This window comes from Streptopelia decaocto, assembly GCF_964273445.1.
Source record: "Streptopelia decaocto genome assembly, chromosome: 2".
NCBI classification, from domain to species: domain Eukaryota; kingdom Metazoa; phylum Chordata; class Aves; order Columbiformes; family Columbidae; genus Streptopelia; species Streptopelia decaocto.
Genome location: NC_138655.1, coordinates 131590911 through 131611149, shown reverse-complemented (window position 1 = coordinate 131611149; position 20239 = coordinate 131590911). Strand labels below are relative to the sequence as shown.

General features: G+C 37.8%; 1 protein-coding gene across 2 annotated transcripts in view; it reads left to right on the top strand.

The window, feature by feature from the left end:
* The window catches only part of HDAC9 (histone deacetylase 9), a gene marked incomplete at its 3' end in the record, with an annotated part of 428033 nt that overhangs the window by 298077 nt on the left and 109717 nt on the right, over positions 1 to 20239 (top strand). For both annotated transcript variants that reach the window (XM_082043859.1, XM_082043855.1), the window contains 2 exons: positions 4822 to 4871; positions 19724 to 19831. In XM_082043859.1, the coding sequence (XP_081899985.1) occupies positions 4822 to 4871; positions 19724 to 19831 (158 nt within the window). The remainder of the gene's footprint in view (positions 1 to 4821; positions 4872 to 19723; positions 19832 to 20239) is intronic.

The following is a 20239-nucleotide window of genomic DNA, read 5'->3' as shown; positions in this document are numbered from 1 at the left end:
CTGAGTATAATCCTGCCCTTTATGTGGATGCACAGTGGATGCAACACACTAATTCTCAGCTATTTTTATAATGCTTATTCTAAGATGTGGAGCTATTGCTAAATGTAATGAAGTGCAACCCAAACAAAAACAACACTAGCCATCAAAAGAATTTGCTGCCACAGTTCTAGTAATAGCTAGCAATTATCTTGCTTTGGGAACTAATACTAAGCAGACTGTTGCTTCAGTGAGTTGTAACAGTAGATAAGAAAAATGTCTTGATCACAATACTATGTAAGTTTCTACATCTTCTTAGCCAAAGCAACATCAAAACAAAAATATTTACAGTATGGTAGATTGTTGGGAGCTTGAATTTCTGAGGTAAGAAATCCCCCTTAAAAAAAACCCAAAAAAGTGTTTCCAATAAAAAGCACTAAATTCCTGCAAAATGAAAATTTGGAAACATTTTGAATTCATCAACATTGTCAAAATGTTCCATTTTGATAGAGTCAAGTATTTCATTTAAATTGCATTGGTTTTGATCCATTTAATATTAATTTTTACATTATCTAATACAACATACATTAATATAAAATAATGTTCCCATCTTGGATCTCAGTGGTTGACCACCATATAAAATGCAGTGTGTAGTTACAGCTACAAGGTTAGAAAAGGATTGGACCCAGACATCCTTGCTGTATTTCTGCCTGTGTATAGAATAGACGGAAAGCTTTGTTTATCCAGTCTCAGAAAACCATTTCTTTGCTCACAGATCTTTACTCGGCACTCTTTACCTTTTTCACTTGACACTTAGTCCAAAATAGTTACTCTCTGAGTTTATATCAAGATCACACTCTTAGCATACATTCTGAGTGTATCCTTGGCTTCCTGCCCTTTCTGTCTCTGTTTCTGGGTTGTTTTCTTGCTGTGTCTCACATGGCCTTTTACCAGGATGACAGTGAATGAAACACCCTTCCCACGTGCTTTTGCGTGTGCCTGGTTTTTGGTTGGAAACTCTAATCATTTGAGCTTCCAGACACTTTTATAAAGGATCTTTATTGTTTCTTACATTTTTTCCAAAATGTGCTGTTACTCTTCCATCTTTCATTGTCCCCAGTTCAGTGAGGTTGAAACTAACTAAACCTGACATTAAAATTAGCATCTTGGTATAGTGTAGAAATTCAAAAGGATATGTAGCAATGAAGAAAAATCTAAGGGAAATGTTTCTCATCAAAGATGTCATCAATAACAACATCGTCTCATAAAACATTTCTATTTCAATGAAAGTGCAGTTTTTGCTACAGAAATTTTTCCATCACGTTATGGCTTGGCATCCTAATGAAAAAGATAACTTACCAATTCCTTCCCTTACTCTTCTACCCACCCAAAAAGACAGAGGTACCCTTTGTTCTCCACTTGTGCTCCGGGAAAGTGTTTGTTCCCTGTCTCTGTTCAGAAGTGTACATCTGCACATCTGCATTGTCTGAATGTCTTTTTTTTTTTTTTGTCCTAACAAGCCACTTCTGTATCTTTCAGACAGAAAATAAACACTTGAAGGTATAAAATTTAAGAACAACTAGGACTAGAAATGTGCCACTTATCAATAAATGCTTATTTCAGTTCAGGAAAAAAAACTGTTCTGGAAGACTCCAAAGCGGAGCAACTATGAACTACAGAAATCAGTAAGAATTATGCACACAGTTATAGTTCACATATTCTTATTGCTTTCAGAGTATAAACTTGGCTCTATTTTCCCTACATCAGGGCCTACAAATACAGCTATTCCAAATGATCACTTCAACTTCTATTAATGCGCTATTGTAGTTAAACTTTTGACTGATTATATTTCAGTGTGGTGTGTTAAGCAACATGTTATGTTGCATTACATTGTCTTGACATGAAGGAAACTAATGTACAGACTATGTGTCACACTGCATTATGGTTTCATGTGACAGGATACAGCCTTTCAAACCTCTTTGAATAAACTCAAGAGGAGACAATTATCAAACAGGTCTTACAAATTTGTTTGCTTCTTCCCTCTCCAACCATAAGTAAGAAAATGCTTCTAAAAATCTGGTTTCCAATGATTACAAGTTTGTAAAAGTGAGAAATACGCTGTCAACAAATCTCTGACAGTGAGGCTGTATTTAGAGTACAACTAAAAAATACATTCACAGAGCATCTTTGCAATTGCAATTTCAAGTTAGTGAAAAAAATGACCACTTTGCAGAAGTGGCTTTGTTTGTGAGGAATGATACTGAAAACAATCAGGCTCCTCAAACTGTGCCCTTTCACAAATGAATACATTTTCTAATTTTTATATTTTTTTTTGAAAGAGAGTTTTTGCCCATTGCTTTTCCTGCTCATCAGAATCTCAGTCCCCAGTCGTCAACCTCTGAAGCAGCTTCCTTGACTTCTGTAGAGGCCCTGACCTCAGTCAGTGATGGGTGCCTCAGCACTGATTTTATTAACCAGCTCTTATGACACTTGTGGGTAGAAATTTTAGAATACATATCTTTGATAATTTTTCTAGCTCTATCAATAAATTGTTTTGCTGAATCTTCTCTAAAAGATATTTTATTCTGAAATTATTTGCTGGTGACTACAAACTGTGTCCTGATGCAAGGCCAAAAATGTAGGATTATTTAAAATTTGTCTTCTGTCTTACCTGAAGTATCCCAATATCTTTTTTATTAATATTCTGGAGGTATTCTGGGGTGGGAAAGGTGTTACTTGAAAACTATTGTTATTTACTAAGTTCTGCTGGTGCATCAACTCCAAACATCATGGGAAATTCTCACATTGATTCCCTTTCAGGGTTTGCTTTCTGCTACTGATTTTCATTTATTAAAAAAAAAGAGTGTTTTGAGATCTTTCCTGTCTATAGGGCTAGCTGAGTGTTGGTCTCACTCTCTCTTAGTAGAACCTTTCCTCTCTGTTCTTCTGATGAAATCTCAATGTTTTTCTTGTTCTGCAAAGCCTGTTATCTTCTTTTTTTGACTATCATGCAATAAGAACTGAGTATCCTGGCAGGTTTCTTGATACACTGAAAATGCTTCATTCTTCTTTCCAGTGGTTTAGTACTATCTGTTGATTGAATTTAGTGTCCTTCCTCACCATCTGCTTTTCTGTTTTTACTTTGTGTTTGTTGGTTTTAATTGTGTTTACCAGGCATGTTGTGCACAACTGCAGGGAGATAAATGAGAATTCATCTGTTCTCTCTTATGTCCCAACTCTGCAATGGAATTTAAGAAAAAAGGTCTAGTTATTCAATGTGCAAAAAATGCATTATTTTACCTCAAATTACAGCTTATGTTTCCATTATTTTCTCCTGTCACCTTAACAGCACTAATTTTTTAGTTTTTTGCTCAAGACTTTTCGATCTTCTCCCCACTAAAAACTGAAAAATTGCTGTTCACATTGATCCCTGGATCTGCTTAGCAAGAGATCCGGAAATTCCTCCTGTACTTCTGCTCTGACCATCTCCTGCAGCCAGCATTTCCTTGCATGTCTGGGGCCATTAGGACTCACAGTATGAGAATCATCTGCGTAGCTGCTGCACCTGCATTTCCCCTGGTAGCTCCACAGGAGGTTTTGTTTGGCTCCTCTTGCTCACTGTGCAAACTGATCAAAGGTCTCTAGTTGGTTAAAAATGCATCTTGGATTTTACTCAAAGTGTAAAGCACTTTCTTCATCTCAGACTTACAGTCTGGTCTCTTGTACTTCAAAGATGATGACTTATAATTGTCTTTATGCATTTCATTGTCACCTGCTAAACATGAGTAACTGCAGTGTTCGCCCCTTCTGTAACAATGAGTGGCTCCTCTAGGTAACTTGAGTGATTCACTATCTAACGTTTCCTCCAGATGGCAAAGTTACAAAGCTAGTTCTGTGATACGGTGGGGAGAAAAGCCTGTGTTCTCTTCCACAGCTGCCTTAGGATCAGATTACATACTGGGTTAGGAACTGCATCAAATCCTGAGATCCTTACCCGGTTTTCATATTGTCCTTATCAAGACAAACAGAGAGTTTAGTGGTATAAAAAAAGAAAACATGAATGAATAAAAAGTGAGTATAAATATGAAGTTAAATCCTATTACATTATCTAACGTATAGAGCAAAATAAGCTAGAAATTAGATTCTAAAGCCTATTAAGTTTCTGTTCCCTTTACTAGAATGTATTTACAGAGTAATACCGACACAAGTCTTATTTTGTTTTATGTTTTAAAAATATTAACATATTCATTGATGGTATGTAAATGAAGAGAACAGTATTTCTGCATAGGTAGGAAGACTAAGGCTGTGATTTTCAAAGGAAAAACTTTTTGGAGAGATGAAGTTAAGAAATTAGTCATCAGTTTAATACCATCTTAATGAGGTTCTCTCTGTTGTCAGTGAAAAGAAACAGGCACTTCTGAAGCACAGTTCATCCCATTAGTCATCTAGGCTGGGCAGAGGTGCCTGCCGCACTCCACTGGCTGTAGAAGAAGCCGACTCGCTTAGACAAGATGCTTATCAGCTACAGATATCAGGATGACCAGTCACCCTAGTTCAGGGTGACTTTCTGTGGAGATTTGATCATTATAGTCCTTTGAAACTGCTGCTTACCAATCTTAAGATTTGTCATTGCAAAAGACTGCCGTAAATGTCCCATGGCTGATTTGCTTTCTAAATGCTATTAATATTTTTTATTCTAATATATGGCATTTTCAGCATGTGATAGCCAAATCTGAATTACTGTAAAAAGTGATTACTGTTCCAGTGTTTAAATGTCTTTTTGATAAATGATGGTGTTTTTTTTTTCTTTGTTTGTTTGTTTTTTTTTTTTCCTTTAATATATAGGAAACGTGTCTCAAAAACTCTTTTCCTTGTTGCCTTGTGGGGGACTTGGGGTAAGTAGAGGTTTGCTTTTTCACAAGAGGGGCAGCACACAACATATGTATTCATTCATGAATTCTTTAGCACTATTGCATTTTCAGTTCAAAGTCTTCAGAAACTGATAAAAAGCCATTATCATACTGTGTTTTCCAAGACACAGAAGACAGTACATCACAATAAGCATATGGAACAGTTAGATTTTGTGGTAATGTATGCATTTCTTCATTGTCTGACTTCAGGTTTTTCTCACAAGCTCTATTTTTGAGGAAAGTAATGTGTATGTAATTGTTACAGCAGAATAAGCTTTGGAGAAGCTGTTTTGTGTACTGTCGAAAGGTAAACATGGCTTCACATTTCTCAGAAAGGACATTTAGTATGCTAAGTGGTCACTAGCTACTATCTAATAACTTGTGTGTTGTGAAACTAATACATTACTTGAGCATTTTTATGTCCTATTTCAAAACTGATTCATTCTGAAATATAATACAAGCTTGTCAATATTAGGACACAGTAGACAAAATACTGCAAACAAAAATTTGTTGTAACACAAGGTAAAGGAATTAACATAAATTATTGAAAAACATTTAGAATGGAGAATTTCTACCTATGTTGGTATCATGGTCCTATTAAATTCCAATAAAGACAACACCAGGGAGAAATAATTTTTCATGTACACAAAAGTACACAAAAGTATTCTATACTTTTGGTCCAGCTGGGACTGCTATTTTCTGATGTCAGCAATATCAAAGTTTAATGATGATATATCAGATATTGATGAGCTGGCTGGATGATGCGTATGTCTTTTAGTTCCCTTTCACTATTTCTGAGTATGCAGGAATAAAGGCACAGTCTCTGGAGGTCAACTTCCAATGCAACTTTCTAACGTTTTATTTACTTTTACATTTCACAAAAGATAAATTCCATACCATACTAGTGTTATTTATAGAAGGGTATTTTATTATGACATACCTGACAGAAGAACTACTAATTTTGTAAGATTTTAATACAAGAAAAAGAAAAATTCCATTTTAGCTGTCAGTATTTAGTAATTTTTGAGGATTTCTGAACTATGACTTAAGGAACAAAGAATGAGGAGGAAATGGCAATTATTGCAGCTCCTCTACTGTGGACTGAGCTTGCTGAGGATTCTGCCTAAAATTTGGTGACTAGCAATTTGTGTGTGGATCAGCTAACTTTACATATTGAGACAGACATGTATGTCCACAGGCACCTCATGGGCACATATGCGCACACACACACACGCATGTATGCACATATGTAAAAAAAGGTATATTTTCATGCTGTTGTTGAAGTTATTGAGAAGTTTAGAGAAAATTGGACAAGGATGAAGTTGATAAAAAATGTTGTTCAGGCTTCTGAGTAAAGAGAAGCTGATGTAAAATTTCTTCACAAATCTTTTTGAGGGTTTTGGCAAGTAAATAGGACTGTGGTACACTTTGAAAAATAATGTATAAGATTTTTCTATGAAACAAGTTATTGTGGTATTAAAAATTGTGAATAGAAATATGCTTTGCAATCCTTCTGCTAATGAAAGTACATATTCTATTTGAAATGTAACACAAGGCAGAGATGCTCAAGATAACTTCATTTTTTTAAGCACTTAAATTTATCTACATTTTTTGAGTCTGTTTGCTTTATTTCTTATTTAAAATAATGGAAATTTGATTAAAGAACATGTTGTAGAAATTGATCTTTTATTTATTTTTTTTCTAGTTGGTTTGCCTTTCTACATGTTATTATTGTCAGGCTTGCTGTGGGGCTCTTTTAAAGGAATGGGTTATGACCTTTTTCAAGGTAAATAATCAGATTAGGAGGTCTTTTTCAATGATATTTAGCTGTCTATTGGTTAAGAGGAGCTCTGGGAAAGGGAACTGCTTCAAATTGTGAGGAAAGCAATTCTTAAGTTTACTTTCAAAAATGATGGTGCAAAGAAAGAAACAGCATTGCTAATTTGTATCTTTCCACTTAATTGAGGGTTATAAAGCAATAATCAATGTAAAGCAGTACGAATAGTTTGTGCAAGGATTTTAAGGAGGGATAGAAGCGTTAATTTTTTTGTTTTGTTCTCATTTTTTTTTTCTTTCTTGCTTGTTTGTTTTTTGGTTTGTTTTTTTTTTTTTTTTTTTCTGAAAAATACAGCGAGGAAGTATTAAAAAAACAAAAACAAAAACAAAACAAAAAAAACCAAAAACAAAACAAAAACAAAAACAAAAACAAAACCAGAAAGACTTCCATTCTTGCAGGAGACTTTATGGCTGCCTCTTGAATAATGGTTTTCAGAGCTCTTTGGTCCAATTGTCTTCTAATGATAAGGGGACCTTGCTGGCTGTTATAATGCAGCTCTTCTATTACTAAATAGACTAATGGTTAGACTACCCACATAGGAAATGGAAAACCTAGGCTCATTTCTCTCCACTGCCAGGCTGGATTTAATATTAGAGCTCACATCTCTTAGTGGACATTGTTACCATAGATTGTTCCTGGCTGGGGACCCTCACATCACACACTGAAGCTGTGCCACTGTTGAAATAGCACTGGGCCAGTAAGACTGCGCATAAGTAGGATAAAGCCCATGTAGCTAAGGCTATGATCTACCTATCATACATTTATAAATAATGTGAAGTCCTAGCTCTGAGCCACTGCTCCACAAACAGCTTCTATATTTCACATTAAAGAATCACTGAATGAACTGGAAACTGCTCTTGGAGCAAGGACTGGAGCCTAGGACTCCACAGGCATTGAAGACATCCCAGCTGATGAGCTATAAAGACTTTATCAGCATGAGTTTGGGATGGCTTGCATTGTTCTCAAACAGAGGTCTGACAAACCTTTGTAACCCCAAATTCTACTATATTGTTTCATTGTTATCTCTTTTCTAATAGCACAAATAAACATCAGTCAAGATCAGGGATCATGTTCTTTGGAGATTACTTACAGTTACAGTAAAATAAAGTTTTCCCAGTAATTTTGAAAAACAAACAAGAGGCAGTGTCCATAACTAATATTTTCTAATCCTGTTCCATCATGGTTCTAAATCTTTTGTACCAGTGCAAAATGCATGTAAAGCTACTGTTTACTGACTTTGTAAACATTTTTCATCCGTATGAATTTTCTTTCAAGTAGTGATAGGAACTGTTTATGTCAGGGTCACTGGTGGATTTGGTTTGGTATGTGTTAGACTTTCAGAGGAAATCAAACAATAAACTTTATAGTTTTATAGGAAATTATCTAAGTAATAATTAGCTCTCTTATCTAAGAGCACAAAGCTGTTTCACCCTGACAACCAAACTGAACAGGTCTAACAGTTGTCTAAATCTAACCTCCTAAATTTGTCCATTACAGGTTTTCTTGCAATGATGGTTAATTTTTTATCAGAGGACTACCCAGGGTCAGCAGTACAACAGTCACTGAATATGGGACCTCTCTCTTGCAATAATGCTTTTTATTCTTTTTTCAAGCTTAAGGCTGTTCCAGAACCAACTGTTGTTAAAGAATTCTATAATAATACCGGGGGGGATGCAATTCCTTGTGTTGGAGAGAGAATAGCAGCTCTACAGCCAACAGTTTTAATAACAAGAGATGGTTTCTTGCAGCTGGTCAGAGGTTTGGAATGTGAACAGGCTTCCAGGAGAGGTGGGTAGATTGCAGGTGAAGTGGCCAAATGGGGAGAATAATCAGAAATTACTTTTTGGTTCTGTGGATTATCAGACCATTCCACAATTTTTCATCTGTAAACAGCTGCTAGAGCTATAACTGATCATTTGATCAATGCATCCATCTATTTCAATTCTTCCACCTCTGTTGTGCTGTGAAAATGACAATAAGAGAAGCAGAAATCTACTTTTAATGGCACTAAGTTTCATCTCCTTTCCTCAGTCTGTCACTAAAAATAGTGATTGTTTTCCTGCCTGTTTGACCTGCTGCTGTGTGAAGAAATCTTGAAGTCATTTCTCAGCCATATTTTTTTGTCTAGTTGATAGGCAAAAAACCCACAAAAGCAAAGAAGAGCAGTCTTTTATGATAATGTCATCATCGGCTCCTAGCTTCAAACACTTCTGCGGCTTTTGAATTGTCATTTATAACTTGGAACTGAACCGACCCATAATTCCCTTGATGCATTTAGAGAAATTGATAACAGACTGCTTCTTTTATGGCTCAGAGGAGGCAACTCCAATCACATCACTATTGGCAGTCAATATTATTTTCTGACATGGTTGTAAAAGTATAAAGGGGCTTATGGCATTTGTTTAGATGAGGAATGGGCTCTCAAGCTGTGCTGGGGTTTATGGGTCCAGATTACCGAGAAGCAAAGGGAATATGATGTTTGCAAACAGGATATGATTTTATTTAAGTTTGGGTTTCATACGTTGCTCCCTGGGGATTGTCCTGCAGACAGCAGAGAATTTCACTTTTATCATATGAAATTGGGCAGTTATCCAATCCCCCCTGCTCTCCTCCCACCCTCCAAAGACACTGCTCCAAACCTGTAACATGTAAAGTCAGGTCTTTGAATTGCAAGAGGAGGAGCTGGGGGGGAACACCACCCTGTGAGAAATCGAACTTTTGCCGAATAAATATTTAGTGAGCTGAATAGACTGTAAAGCTATAAAAACTCCCTACATTTTTACAAAAATCACAAAATATTAACATTCTGTGGATGTTGAATTTCTTCCTGGCATTCCTTGCTGTGGTAGCTGGACAGTACTGCTTTTTATCCTGACCACACAGGAACAAAAGCAATAAGAAAGGCAAGATTTCACTGTTATACAATTTTAGTAAGTCATCCAGGCAACAAATTGTTTTCTGCTGTTTCTCATATCTTTTGCTCCTTCCCTTGATCTTCTCAGTCTGGGCCCAGGAAGAATTTTCAGCCTTTACACATTATGGCTCTTCATTCCTGTTATCTGTATAAGAGCTAATGGTACCTACCTAGCTCCATTACCATGGTACAATAGTGTAAAAATTAAGAAAGTATTGGTGATGGCATTGTCTCCTTGTAGTAGATTTCAGGTTCCAGGCTGCTTAGGGATGTCTCCTTATATCTGCCTGCAAATCTGGCTGTAAAGAAGTGCCTATGGTTTGAGCACTCAAATTAAACATCACCTCCACTCAGGTATTCCGATAAACTTGTGTCCTTCCCCTGTATCCCAGGCTGTCCCAAAATAGGTATAGTGTGTGCATAATATCAACCAAAACTATGTATTTTTCCTGGTTTGGGGAAAACAATCTGTTTTTCCTAGAATCTCAGCTAATTAATATGATGTCTTTCACTCTGAAATCACCACTGCTAATATATTAACCTATCAATTGAAACTACTTGCCTGAGTAGCCTTATTAACCTACTGAACTTTGCCAGTTATAATATTTTTGAGCAGATTGCGGGAGACTTCTGGGAATGAAAGACTGGTCTGCCTCCTAAGCCTCTCTGGCAACTACACCATCCCTAAAGAAATTCCAAGATTTAGTCAAAACAACCTCACAGGCACATTTTTCTTCAATTGATACACTAACTGTTTAGGACTCACAGTTACACAGCATTGACTGTGTGTCATTTTCTGCAGAAATCATAAAAATACATGACCAAAAAGGCCATCCTAGTACCACCCCAAGGCACAACTTAAGGCCAGTGGGGATGGGACCAGAGCAAGGGCTGCAGGTTTGTCATCCTGGAGCATTTAAGTGTCTGCATGCTCAGACAGTTTGTGCAGTTCCAGATAAACATATTTAGGCCACAGAATGAGGGAATGAGTGTGTAACGTGCTCCCAGCCACTCTGGTGAATGCACTTTTTAGGTAATACACCCTATCGGTTCTGGCAATTCATGGGAGCCAGCTGTTTCAGTGGACTATGTTTTGTAGGAATGGACCAACTGACATTACGTTTTAGTCAAGCTCTCATGCATACAGAATTGTAGGCTTTCTAGCTGACCAGCTCACAGCTTCCTTGAGTGGGCAAACTGAAGAAGAAATTGGGAAATGAGAGAAAAACTGCACATTTACTTACTCTTAGCTCAGAACAACAGCTGTCTGAAGACTCACTTGTCCAGCTTCACATACCTCACTTTAGACAAATTACTGAAACAGCCAAAGCAGGACCCTGACCACCCTTGCTTGCCTGTATAACCATTAGAGAGCCATGTGCATTGCTAGAGCACGAGTCAGTTCACCTAAGATCAGAAGAACTGACTGGAGGTGCTTAATTTCCTTCATTGACAGGGACTTGAAGTAGCTAGGTTGACAATTTTAGGCACATACGTCTTAGAAAAAAAGTAAGTTAATAAGTGTGAGTCTGGATGATCAGAACAGGAAACAGATACTCCTCCTTTATGGAGGTACAGAGACTTCATATGTGGATCTGGAAAGTGCAATGGTGTCTTATCTCTGGCAGGGAAGGAACGCCACATTTAGCATATCAATACCATGGCCACAAAAAAGGAAAAAATCTCTTCACACTATGGAGCTGATAATATTTTTTTCACCCTTTTTAACCGAGGACCTTTTTTGCTTGGTGCTAGACCAGATTCAAATTGTAAACAAAGATACAGCACATGGAACACAGGAAACTATTGAGAAATTAATGAGCTATCATAAAGTCAAACCTTTAAAGGTCTAATTTTGTACATTTCCTAAAAACTGTTGTGTTGCCAAAGGCCAGCATCTTGCAAAGAAACCTTCTTATTTGACAGAATATGAAACACTTTATATATATATATATATATATACATATGTTAAATGTAAATAGTGAAATAGTGTCATATACAATTTACTAATATTATTCACTCTCCCCAGGTTCAATCACACAGACACATATGGATTTGATAGGAATTCTGTAACTAAAGCAGAATTCACATTTGCACTTTAAAAACACATCATGTATTTATTGATAAAATTTAGTCCCCAAGATGGACAGAAAAGCTTTCTGAAGAGGAAATGTTCATGTGTTGCTTATCTGAATAAACACTAGGTTCTAGCATAGCTCCATGGTCGCCTCTAACATAAAGATCATCTAAATTCCAGAAAAAAGCTGAAATGTTGTGTATTGCGAAAATGTGTTCAGCAGCAAATGATCAGACTTTAAAAAATAAGGCCTGAATTCTGCACACAAAAGTTGTCTTTTCTGTAACAGTACGCATTACAACCAGCTTCAGACCATTCTATCTATTTGCCCATGAACTCCTGGAAACTGCATGATCAAACATAAGAAGGCAGTTGTGCAAGCATTTTCACACACTAATCCATTAAATACTAAAACAAATGTCAAGTTAAATTAATAGAGTGCTCAGGGCTACGTCTGAAAGTGCAGTAACATTTTTACAAGCATCTGGTGATATATGCCACATATCTGAGACTTGAACCTGGGCCTAAGTGTTTTATTTATGAGTTTTTTCTAAAAACGAGTTCTAATCCACATCTAATCCATGCTATCCTCCCTTCATTTCCCTACCAATGATCCACACAGCACTGTTTCACTAAGGCTTTCAGGTCCTTTAGGGTGTCTCATGTATGCTTTATGAGACCTAGAGATTCTGAATGCCTGTCATAAAACTCAGTTTAAGAGAGTAACCAAATCAAACTACTTCTTCTGAAGATACCCTATTTGGGCTTCTGCTTGATTTAGCAGGATTCTTTTCTGATTCTCATTTTGAATATAAAGATATTTATTTTTCAATACATACTTCACACATTTACTTGTTCTTTTACAAACCTCGAGGTGAATTCCATTTGTACAGTAGTATGGGTGCTATATTTTTAACAATGGCTGACTACTAACATCAGCAACTCTGCTAGGCATTCAATTACTAATTTTTACTTAGATTATTTTTTTTCTGATTATTTTCTTAAAATTGGCTTTGATTTATAATAGCTTTATAAATTAGGTCACTATTAACAGGTAAAACTTTAAAAATGTTAAATATTCTGCAGATGGTGGGTACATGTACTGTCCACATTCCTTATTCTTGCCCTGAAAGAGGGTTTTGTGGGCAGAATTAATAACCTCAGTTAGAAGTCAATTTCCATGAATACTATTGCTGACAAATTCTCCTACTGTAATTACTCAAACACAACAGAGAAACCAATGCAAGCTCAAGTAAATTCCACCCTTTTTGTTTAAGCAATGATTTGTGAAGATCCTTTGAACTACTCATCCCACTGGAGCCTAAACATCACATCCCCTTCACAATTAATTTGTAAACCAGACTGGTAGGCAAGAAAATATGGGTACTCTTTATGGCAGGCATTTTAGATTAAAGCAGCTGGAAACAACTTTGACAGGACAAATCTCTAATATGGCTGGAAAATAACAGTAAAAATAAAGTAAGTTTACTGTACATATTTTCCCTGAAGAAGCCTGCTTTTACACGGTTCCTGTATATGGGATTTATTGAAGAGACGTCAGCCATGTAAACTTTTCTTCCTTTGTTCCTTAATGAAAGACATGGCTGACAGGCCATTCGTTAGACGTTGTCCCTTGGAGATAGTCTGCACACCTTCGCTTCTTTAGTCATGGTGAGATAAAACAGCAGCTGAGAAGCACATCGAGGACCTTTTGCTTCTTAGTGGAAATCACAGAGGTGATGGATGACCACCAGGACATGTGTAGGAGTGGGAGGTGAGAGCTTTGAGTGTGGCACCTGGGAAGCTGCACTGCTCATGGTCAGGAGCAAAGTATCCCAAACTTATGTGCTAGTGTTTACTGGCACCAACTGTCTCCAAGAATGACAGACTCCTTGCTGGAAGTGGTAGCAAGATGCCACACACAATTTTTAGAGGCTACAACACTTCAGGAAAATATCTGATTTCTATTTTCATGCCAGATAATTTAAAAAACACAGTGATGCAAACATATTTGCTCTGGTGTAAGTAGAAGAGTGTGAGACTCTGAATGCTTTTAAAGTTAAAGCACAGTAATTAACTCTGCAATACACAAGTTTTATTTAATTGCAGTATCATTGAGGAGGTCTGTACTCTCCTATATTATTTCTCACAGTTTAATCAGTTTGTTTACTACATATAGCTATGCTGTTGCTAGCTGACTAGATTTTATTTACTTCTTGATTTTATAACCACTTATATCAAAGGACAGTATTTTTATGTGGTAGTTTTTCCAGATTTGTGTTGAAATGTATCCATCTGAAATGCATACTGAATTAACTTCCATATATTATAAGAACAGTTGAGCCCAACCTCTGCTTTTTAAATAATGGGCAAAGACTCTAAACTACTGCAACTAACTGCTACTTTTTTGTTTGTAGTTCAGGACATTGGACACATAGGATACAATCACTGCTATCAAAGGATCATCACAGGTCAAAATTTTCATGAAAAGGTAGATGACAGATTGCATTTTTGAGCTATTTTCAGATAATAAGTAGAGCATCCCTGGGAGGGACATGTCGTAACTCTAGGAGGACTGGTTTTGATTTTTATGATGGCAACAGTTGTGCAGAGAATCCAGAGCCAGATGAGTGATTCAGTATATTTCTAATTCTTTCTAGAAGTTAAAGCAGAATTCCACTGTGGAAGCTGGATTTATGTTAAATCACGAATTGTGTGTGTGTGTGTGTTTGAGAGAGAGAGGGCAAGCTCTAGGATGCTTTGTCAGAATCCATCCCAAAGCAGTAGCATGGGATCTCTTTTATATTGCCATATATTTATCAGTGGATGTGTATTTAAGGCAACTTCAGAGTTTACAATAATTATTTAAGAAAGAGAAACAACTCACCCAGGTGAATACACCACACAGGGTATGAAAAATGGAATGGTGTGTCAAACTGTGAGCAGAATCTCTGGTCAGCAGAACAGTGACCCAGTGATCATCAGGCAGATCACAGGAGGTTTCCAGAGGAAGGAGGACTGAAACAGAGGATGAGTGAAGAGATTCTCTAGCCAGGGAAGGGACAGGTAAAACAAAAGGCAATTACAAGTATATTTTAAAAATTATTTAGAATTACTATTCGTGCCACTTTTTTGCCTCCCTGAGGTAGGTTCCAGATAAATGTAAATAGCAGGACAAGTAACATTTCCAGTTTCAGCAACTGTGGTGATTTCAGAAAGGCCTTTAAGTTAACAGTCTCTCAGATGTACTTACATATCCCTTTTTTCCACCTTCACATGCACGTGCCACAAACTGAGGACAATATGAGGAGTTGGTAACTTTCAAACTTTATAGTCAGTCTTCCTTAACATGCAATATTCCAGCCATGAGGGGGTACAGTACAAGCTTTCTATCTGCTGAAACATCTCTGCTGCAAAGCTTCTTGTTTCTTAGCTTGTTTTTAGTATGCTTAAAGTCTTCACTGTGAAAGTCAAATTATCACATAGATATTTCTTGCAGGAAGCATTCCTATCAAGTTCTTTTTGTAGTGCAAAGCAGGGAATTTCTGCACACAGGGCTCGAAACATAAGTTGCATTCAGTAAAGAAAAGTTACCTACATTTCTTTTCACTTAAGTCATTCGCTTCCTCTTTAATGCCTCCACATCCACTTCAGGGACAGGTAGCTTAATTTCTATCATCTGTAGCTTTACAGAGTATTAGCTTTGCTACACATGCCAATGATTGAGCTATACGAGATGTGCTTGAAAAAGTCTACAACCTGCAGTGCTCATTCAGGAAACTCGGAGTGAAGTAAATCCATATGTGTGTTAGAAAGTCAGTGTTCAGATAGGGCTCGTGTTCTCTGGCTCTTGGTGCTCTCTACGCACAATCCTTTGAAGAGCTGCAGCAGTGATAGGATTTTTGATAACAAAATGTGTAATATGCTCATAGTTTAACACTGAAACTATTATGCTTTAGATTTTTTTTCTTTTTCATGTGGTTGGACATTCATAATGTTTTCCTACCCTGACAATTTTTAAAGGACTCTTAAATGAAAATAATGTATCTAATTAAGCAGAAAAAAGGGGTAAGATTCTGTGTTAGAATAAAACTACAAATGCTGTATTTTCTCTAAATCTTGTTTAACATTTTCTGAAAAAAAATTCCTAATCAAGACAGGGTTTTCACTGAATGGTTCAGCTGCTCCAAATCACTTGCAGAACAAAAATAACCTCTTATAAAATTCCATCTGACTTTTTCATAGTCTGTGATTCAGACAGCATCACATTTGTCACAAATTCATGCATACTCAGCATCTAGATAGACCGTCAGATACACGTGATATTTACATGAACTAGAACCAGAAACCAGTGTCTGATCTTATTCCCTTGTATAAAATCCAACCATTTAATCTAATGGGAATAAAGAAAAGCATATCTAGTAGGATTTTACATTGCTACATTTTATATATATAGCTTGACAAGTGGGCCAGCTAGAAACTGTAATTTTAATGGGTTTGCCATTTGTATCACTGTATTTCATCAGTGATTTACAATGTAAACATTGAGTATCACTAAAAGAAAATCTGTTTAAACACCTGAAACATTTAAGGCAATACATAGCACTAATAGAGATATAAAATGGAGTGAAATGGCATTTTCCAGTAGTTACAGCTAAAGCATTGGCTGTGTGATGAAAGTTTTTCTAGGCAGTTCTTCATCAGATGTTCCTCAAAAAATTCAGTCTTAAATTTTGTGTTAACATGAAATTGAATTTGACATTTAAGTTTGTAATACTGTGCCTTTCCAGGATAATTATTAATATGTTTATGTTAGTTTTCTTGTGCTATAATAACTACACTAAGTTACACAGCTTCAGTTGGCAACTCCTGGATTTGAGGGTCTACCATTTGTCATATGTACCATGCCCAAGAGATCAGCTAAAATATCTTGAATTTCCTATGTACATTTAGGTGGCATTTTTTTGAAAATTCCTCAGGAAACACTGCTTTGTTTCCTGATTTCCCATTTTTATTGGATCACCATGAGCCAGCACTGTGACCCTGTGGCCAAGAAGGCCAATGGCATCCTGGGGTGTATTGGAAGGGGTGTGGTTAGTAGGTCGAGAGAGGTTCTCCTCCCCCTCTACTATGCCATGATGAGACCACACCTGGAATATTGTGTCCAGTTCTGGGCCCCTCAGTTCAAGAAGGACAGGGAACTGCTGGAGAGAGTCCAGTGCAGAACCATGAAGATGATTAAGGGAGTGGAGCACCTCCCTTACGAGGAAAGGCTGAGGGAGCTGGGTCTCTTTAGCTTGGAGGAGACTGAGGGGTGAACTCATTAATGTTTACAAATATGTAAAGCGTGAGTGTCACGAGGATGGAGCCAGGCTCTTCTCGGTGACAACCAATGATAGGACAAGGGGCAATGGGTACAAACTGGAACACAGGAGGTTCCACTTAAATATGAGAAGAAACTTCTTCACAATAAGGGTGACGGAACACTGGAACAGGCTGCCCAGGGAGGTTGTGGAGTCTCCTTCTCTGGAGACATTCAAAACCCGCCTGGACACAATCCTGTGTAACCTCATCTAGGTGTTCCTGCTCTGGCATGGGGATTGGACTAGATGATCTTTTGAGGTCCCTTCCAATCCCTAACGTTCTGTGATTCTGTGAAAATTAGGTAGCAGTCATTCAAGTGGTATGAGGGAAAATTTTTAGTGGAAGATATTTGGTCTTATTGTCCCAGTTCAGTCTCCTCACACTCAGCTGAAAGCAAAAAAATGATAAATGCTGTATACCGGCCAATACTCAGTGTTCGGTGGTTGGAGAGTCTGCCGTCTCATGTGTCAGAGCAGACAACTGTCTTGAAGGGTGGGTACTCTCGAGCTGTGGTTACAATTTTAACTTAATCGACCTTCCTGGAAATGAATCATAGTCCCTTTGAGGATGCAGGCTCCTGCTCGTGCCCTGGTGTACCGAGCAGCTGCCATTGAATCATTTTCATCAGCCACTCCTTCATGTTAACCTTAATTTGCTAGCCATAAAAATAGTAAGACAGTACTCCCTCCCAGCTCTCTTGTTGATACTTCTTTATTTAAAGTATTGCACAGTATTTTTCAAACTTTATTAGAGTTTGATTAAATTGATTTAACCAATGACCTCTACTTACTTATCTCCTTATTTGTTTTTAAAATGAAAACTGATTCAGAGTTGCTTTAAAGCAGTTGAGAGACAACTTGAAGGTCTGCCTAATGTTAAATACAACTTTTTTTTTTTTAACAACTTGGTTTCTTTCTTATTTCTTGTTGTAATTTTCTTAGTTACCTATTGATTTCTGTGTGTCTTTGGGAAAGCTACTTAATTTATTTATATTTCAAGCTACCAATCTGCAAAACAAATACAATAAATCATCCTGTATCAAGCTGATGATGCTTAATTGTGTTTGTACAACATTTTGAGTTTCTCAGATGAAAACACAGTGTGATGTTATTACTGTTATTCTAAACTTTGCAAGCGAAATCCAGTCTTCTTATTCAGGTCTACCGTGGATACGAACTATTTTCATTAGTTCTGCTGCATGCACACAAATCTGATCAAAATGAGAGAAAACTCAGGTCCAGTACACTGAAAAATAAGATCACTTTAGTAGGTTGAAACATAATATTATTGTAACAGTAATGGTGAAGACATTTGACAGGTGTAGAGAAGATCAAGCTTCTTTCTGTTTCAAATGACTAATCAGAGAAATTCCTCATAACCTCCAGAGTTGAGTAGCAGTTGCATCCAGTTGCATCCATTTTCAATTACTTGATTACTTTTTTTTTTTTTTTTTTTTTTTTTTTTTTTTTTTTTTTTTAGAAATTAGGAACAGAAGCTTCTGGTTCAAACTGAAAATGTCTCGATGTGCTTGGAACTTACCCAAATAGCATCTGTTACAGTGTTTTGTCTATTCCTAAACATTTTTCATGATGAATGTGTACAGTATGATACAATTAAATGCACTTCCCATGGAGCGTCAAGAAAGTCTGGCTGTCTCTTTGGATGACTTTTTCAGACTATTTCACACCATCATGTCTGCTTGGCAAAGTATCATATATGGAATATAAAACATTTCACCTGTATTTTTTTGTATGTTTCTGCAAATAGTAACTGAAAATAGATTTCAAAAATAAAATTTGAGCACACCAATTTAAGCTGTAAAGCAGCTGCATAGCCATCTTTATAATATGTCATTTATAATATTTTATCTTTACAATATTTTATCCTTCTGTTTTATATAATGTTTTACATGTTGTACTTGCTCATTTAGAAGGAACAAAAGATAATTTTCTCTGCTTTAGAGTAACACATTCATCTGTTACAAAGTGGGATCTAAAGCCCTTCAAGCCAAAATTTATTAGTTCATCGAACTTCATTTTATTTAATTTTCTTTTCTGTCTATGGCAATAATGGCACTGAAAATGATCCAAACAATTAATTATTCTGATTTTTGGTCATTTAAAAACTGCTTCTGCCTGGGTGGGAAAGATGAGTGTTTGTTGCCCTTATTTTTTTAAAAAAAAAAGGGGTGATGACCCGAGCCCCTGGTGAGTTTTGGTCGCTGGAGTTGCTGGTGGTGGCTGCTGTAGCCAGGGGTGGCTGTCCCCGCTGGACACTTGGTCCCAGAGCTGGCAGGTCCCCGTGCCCCCACCAGTGTGAGGACCTGGCGCGCTGCATCTGGCGGCCGATGAGCCGGCCCGGCTTGGCGATGTAACACTGTTTGTAATGAGAAATCTAAACAGGGAATGGCAGCGAGGCATGACAGGAATGTGTTTCCATTGGAGAAGCCCGTGCAGAGAAAAAGCATAAGCAAAGCCATGTCCAGAAGGCCTTTCAGCTGGCCAGGACGGAAGACTGATGTTATTGTACACGGGCTGTCACGCTGCCAGCCCTCCCTCACGGGTTTGTTTTCTCTCATGCTCTCCCTCTCCCTCTCCCTCTCCCTCTCTCCCCTGCCTTCCTCCCGGGGCCGGCTGTTTGCTCAGGTGGACAGTGACACCGTTTGGAACGAGCTGCACTCGGCCGGGGCGGCACGCATGGCGGTGGGCTGTGTCATCGAGCTGGCGGCCCGTGTGGCCTCCCGGGAGCTGAAGGTGAGGCCCGGGCCGCGCCGTGGGTGGGAGCGCCGGGGCAGCGGGGCGTGGGGGGAGGCTGAAGGGAAGGCGTTGTTCAACGTTCTGCTCCTGGGAGGGTGGCGGGAGGAGGGCGGGGGGCACAGCCATGAAGGTGTGGCAGCCCAGGCGGTGCTTCCAGTCCTCACCAGGGACTTCCTTGCTGTCCGTACACTGGGGCAGTGGCGGTGGTTACAGAGCAGGGGGCTACAGTCCGAGGTGAAGCTCCTCATTGCCTGCACACCTCTGGGCAAGTGGTTGTGGTGTTGCCTTTTGAAGTTATTTCTTTAAAAAATAAAAAAAAATAATATGTATGTTTAGTTGTGCATGTAACCTCAGGATACCACCCAGGGAGAGGAGAGGCAAACAACGGGCATGCAGGCTGGGGGC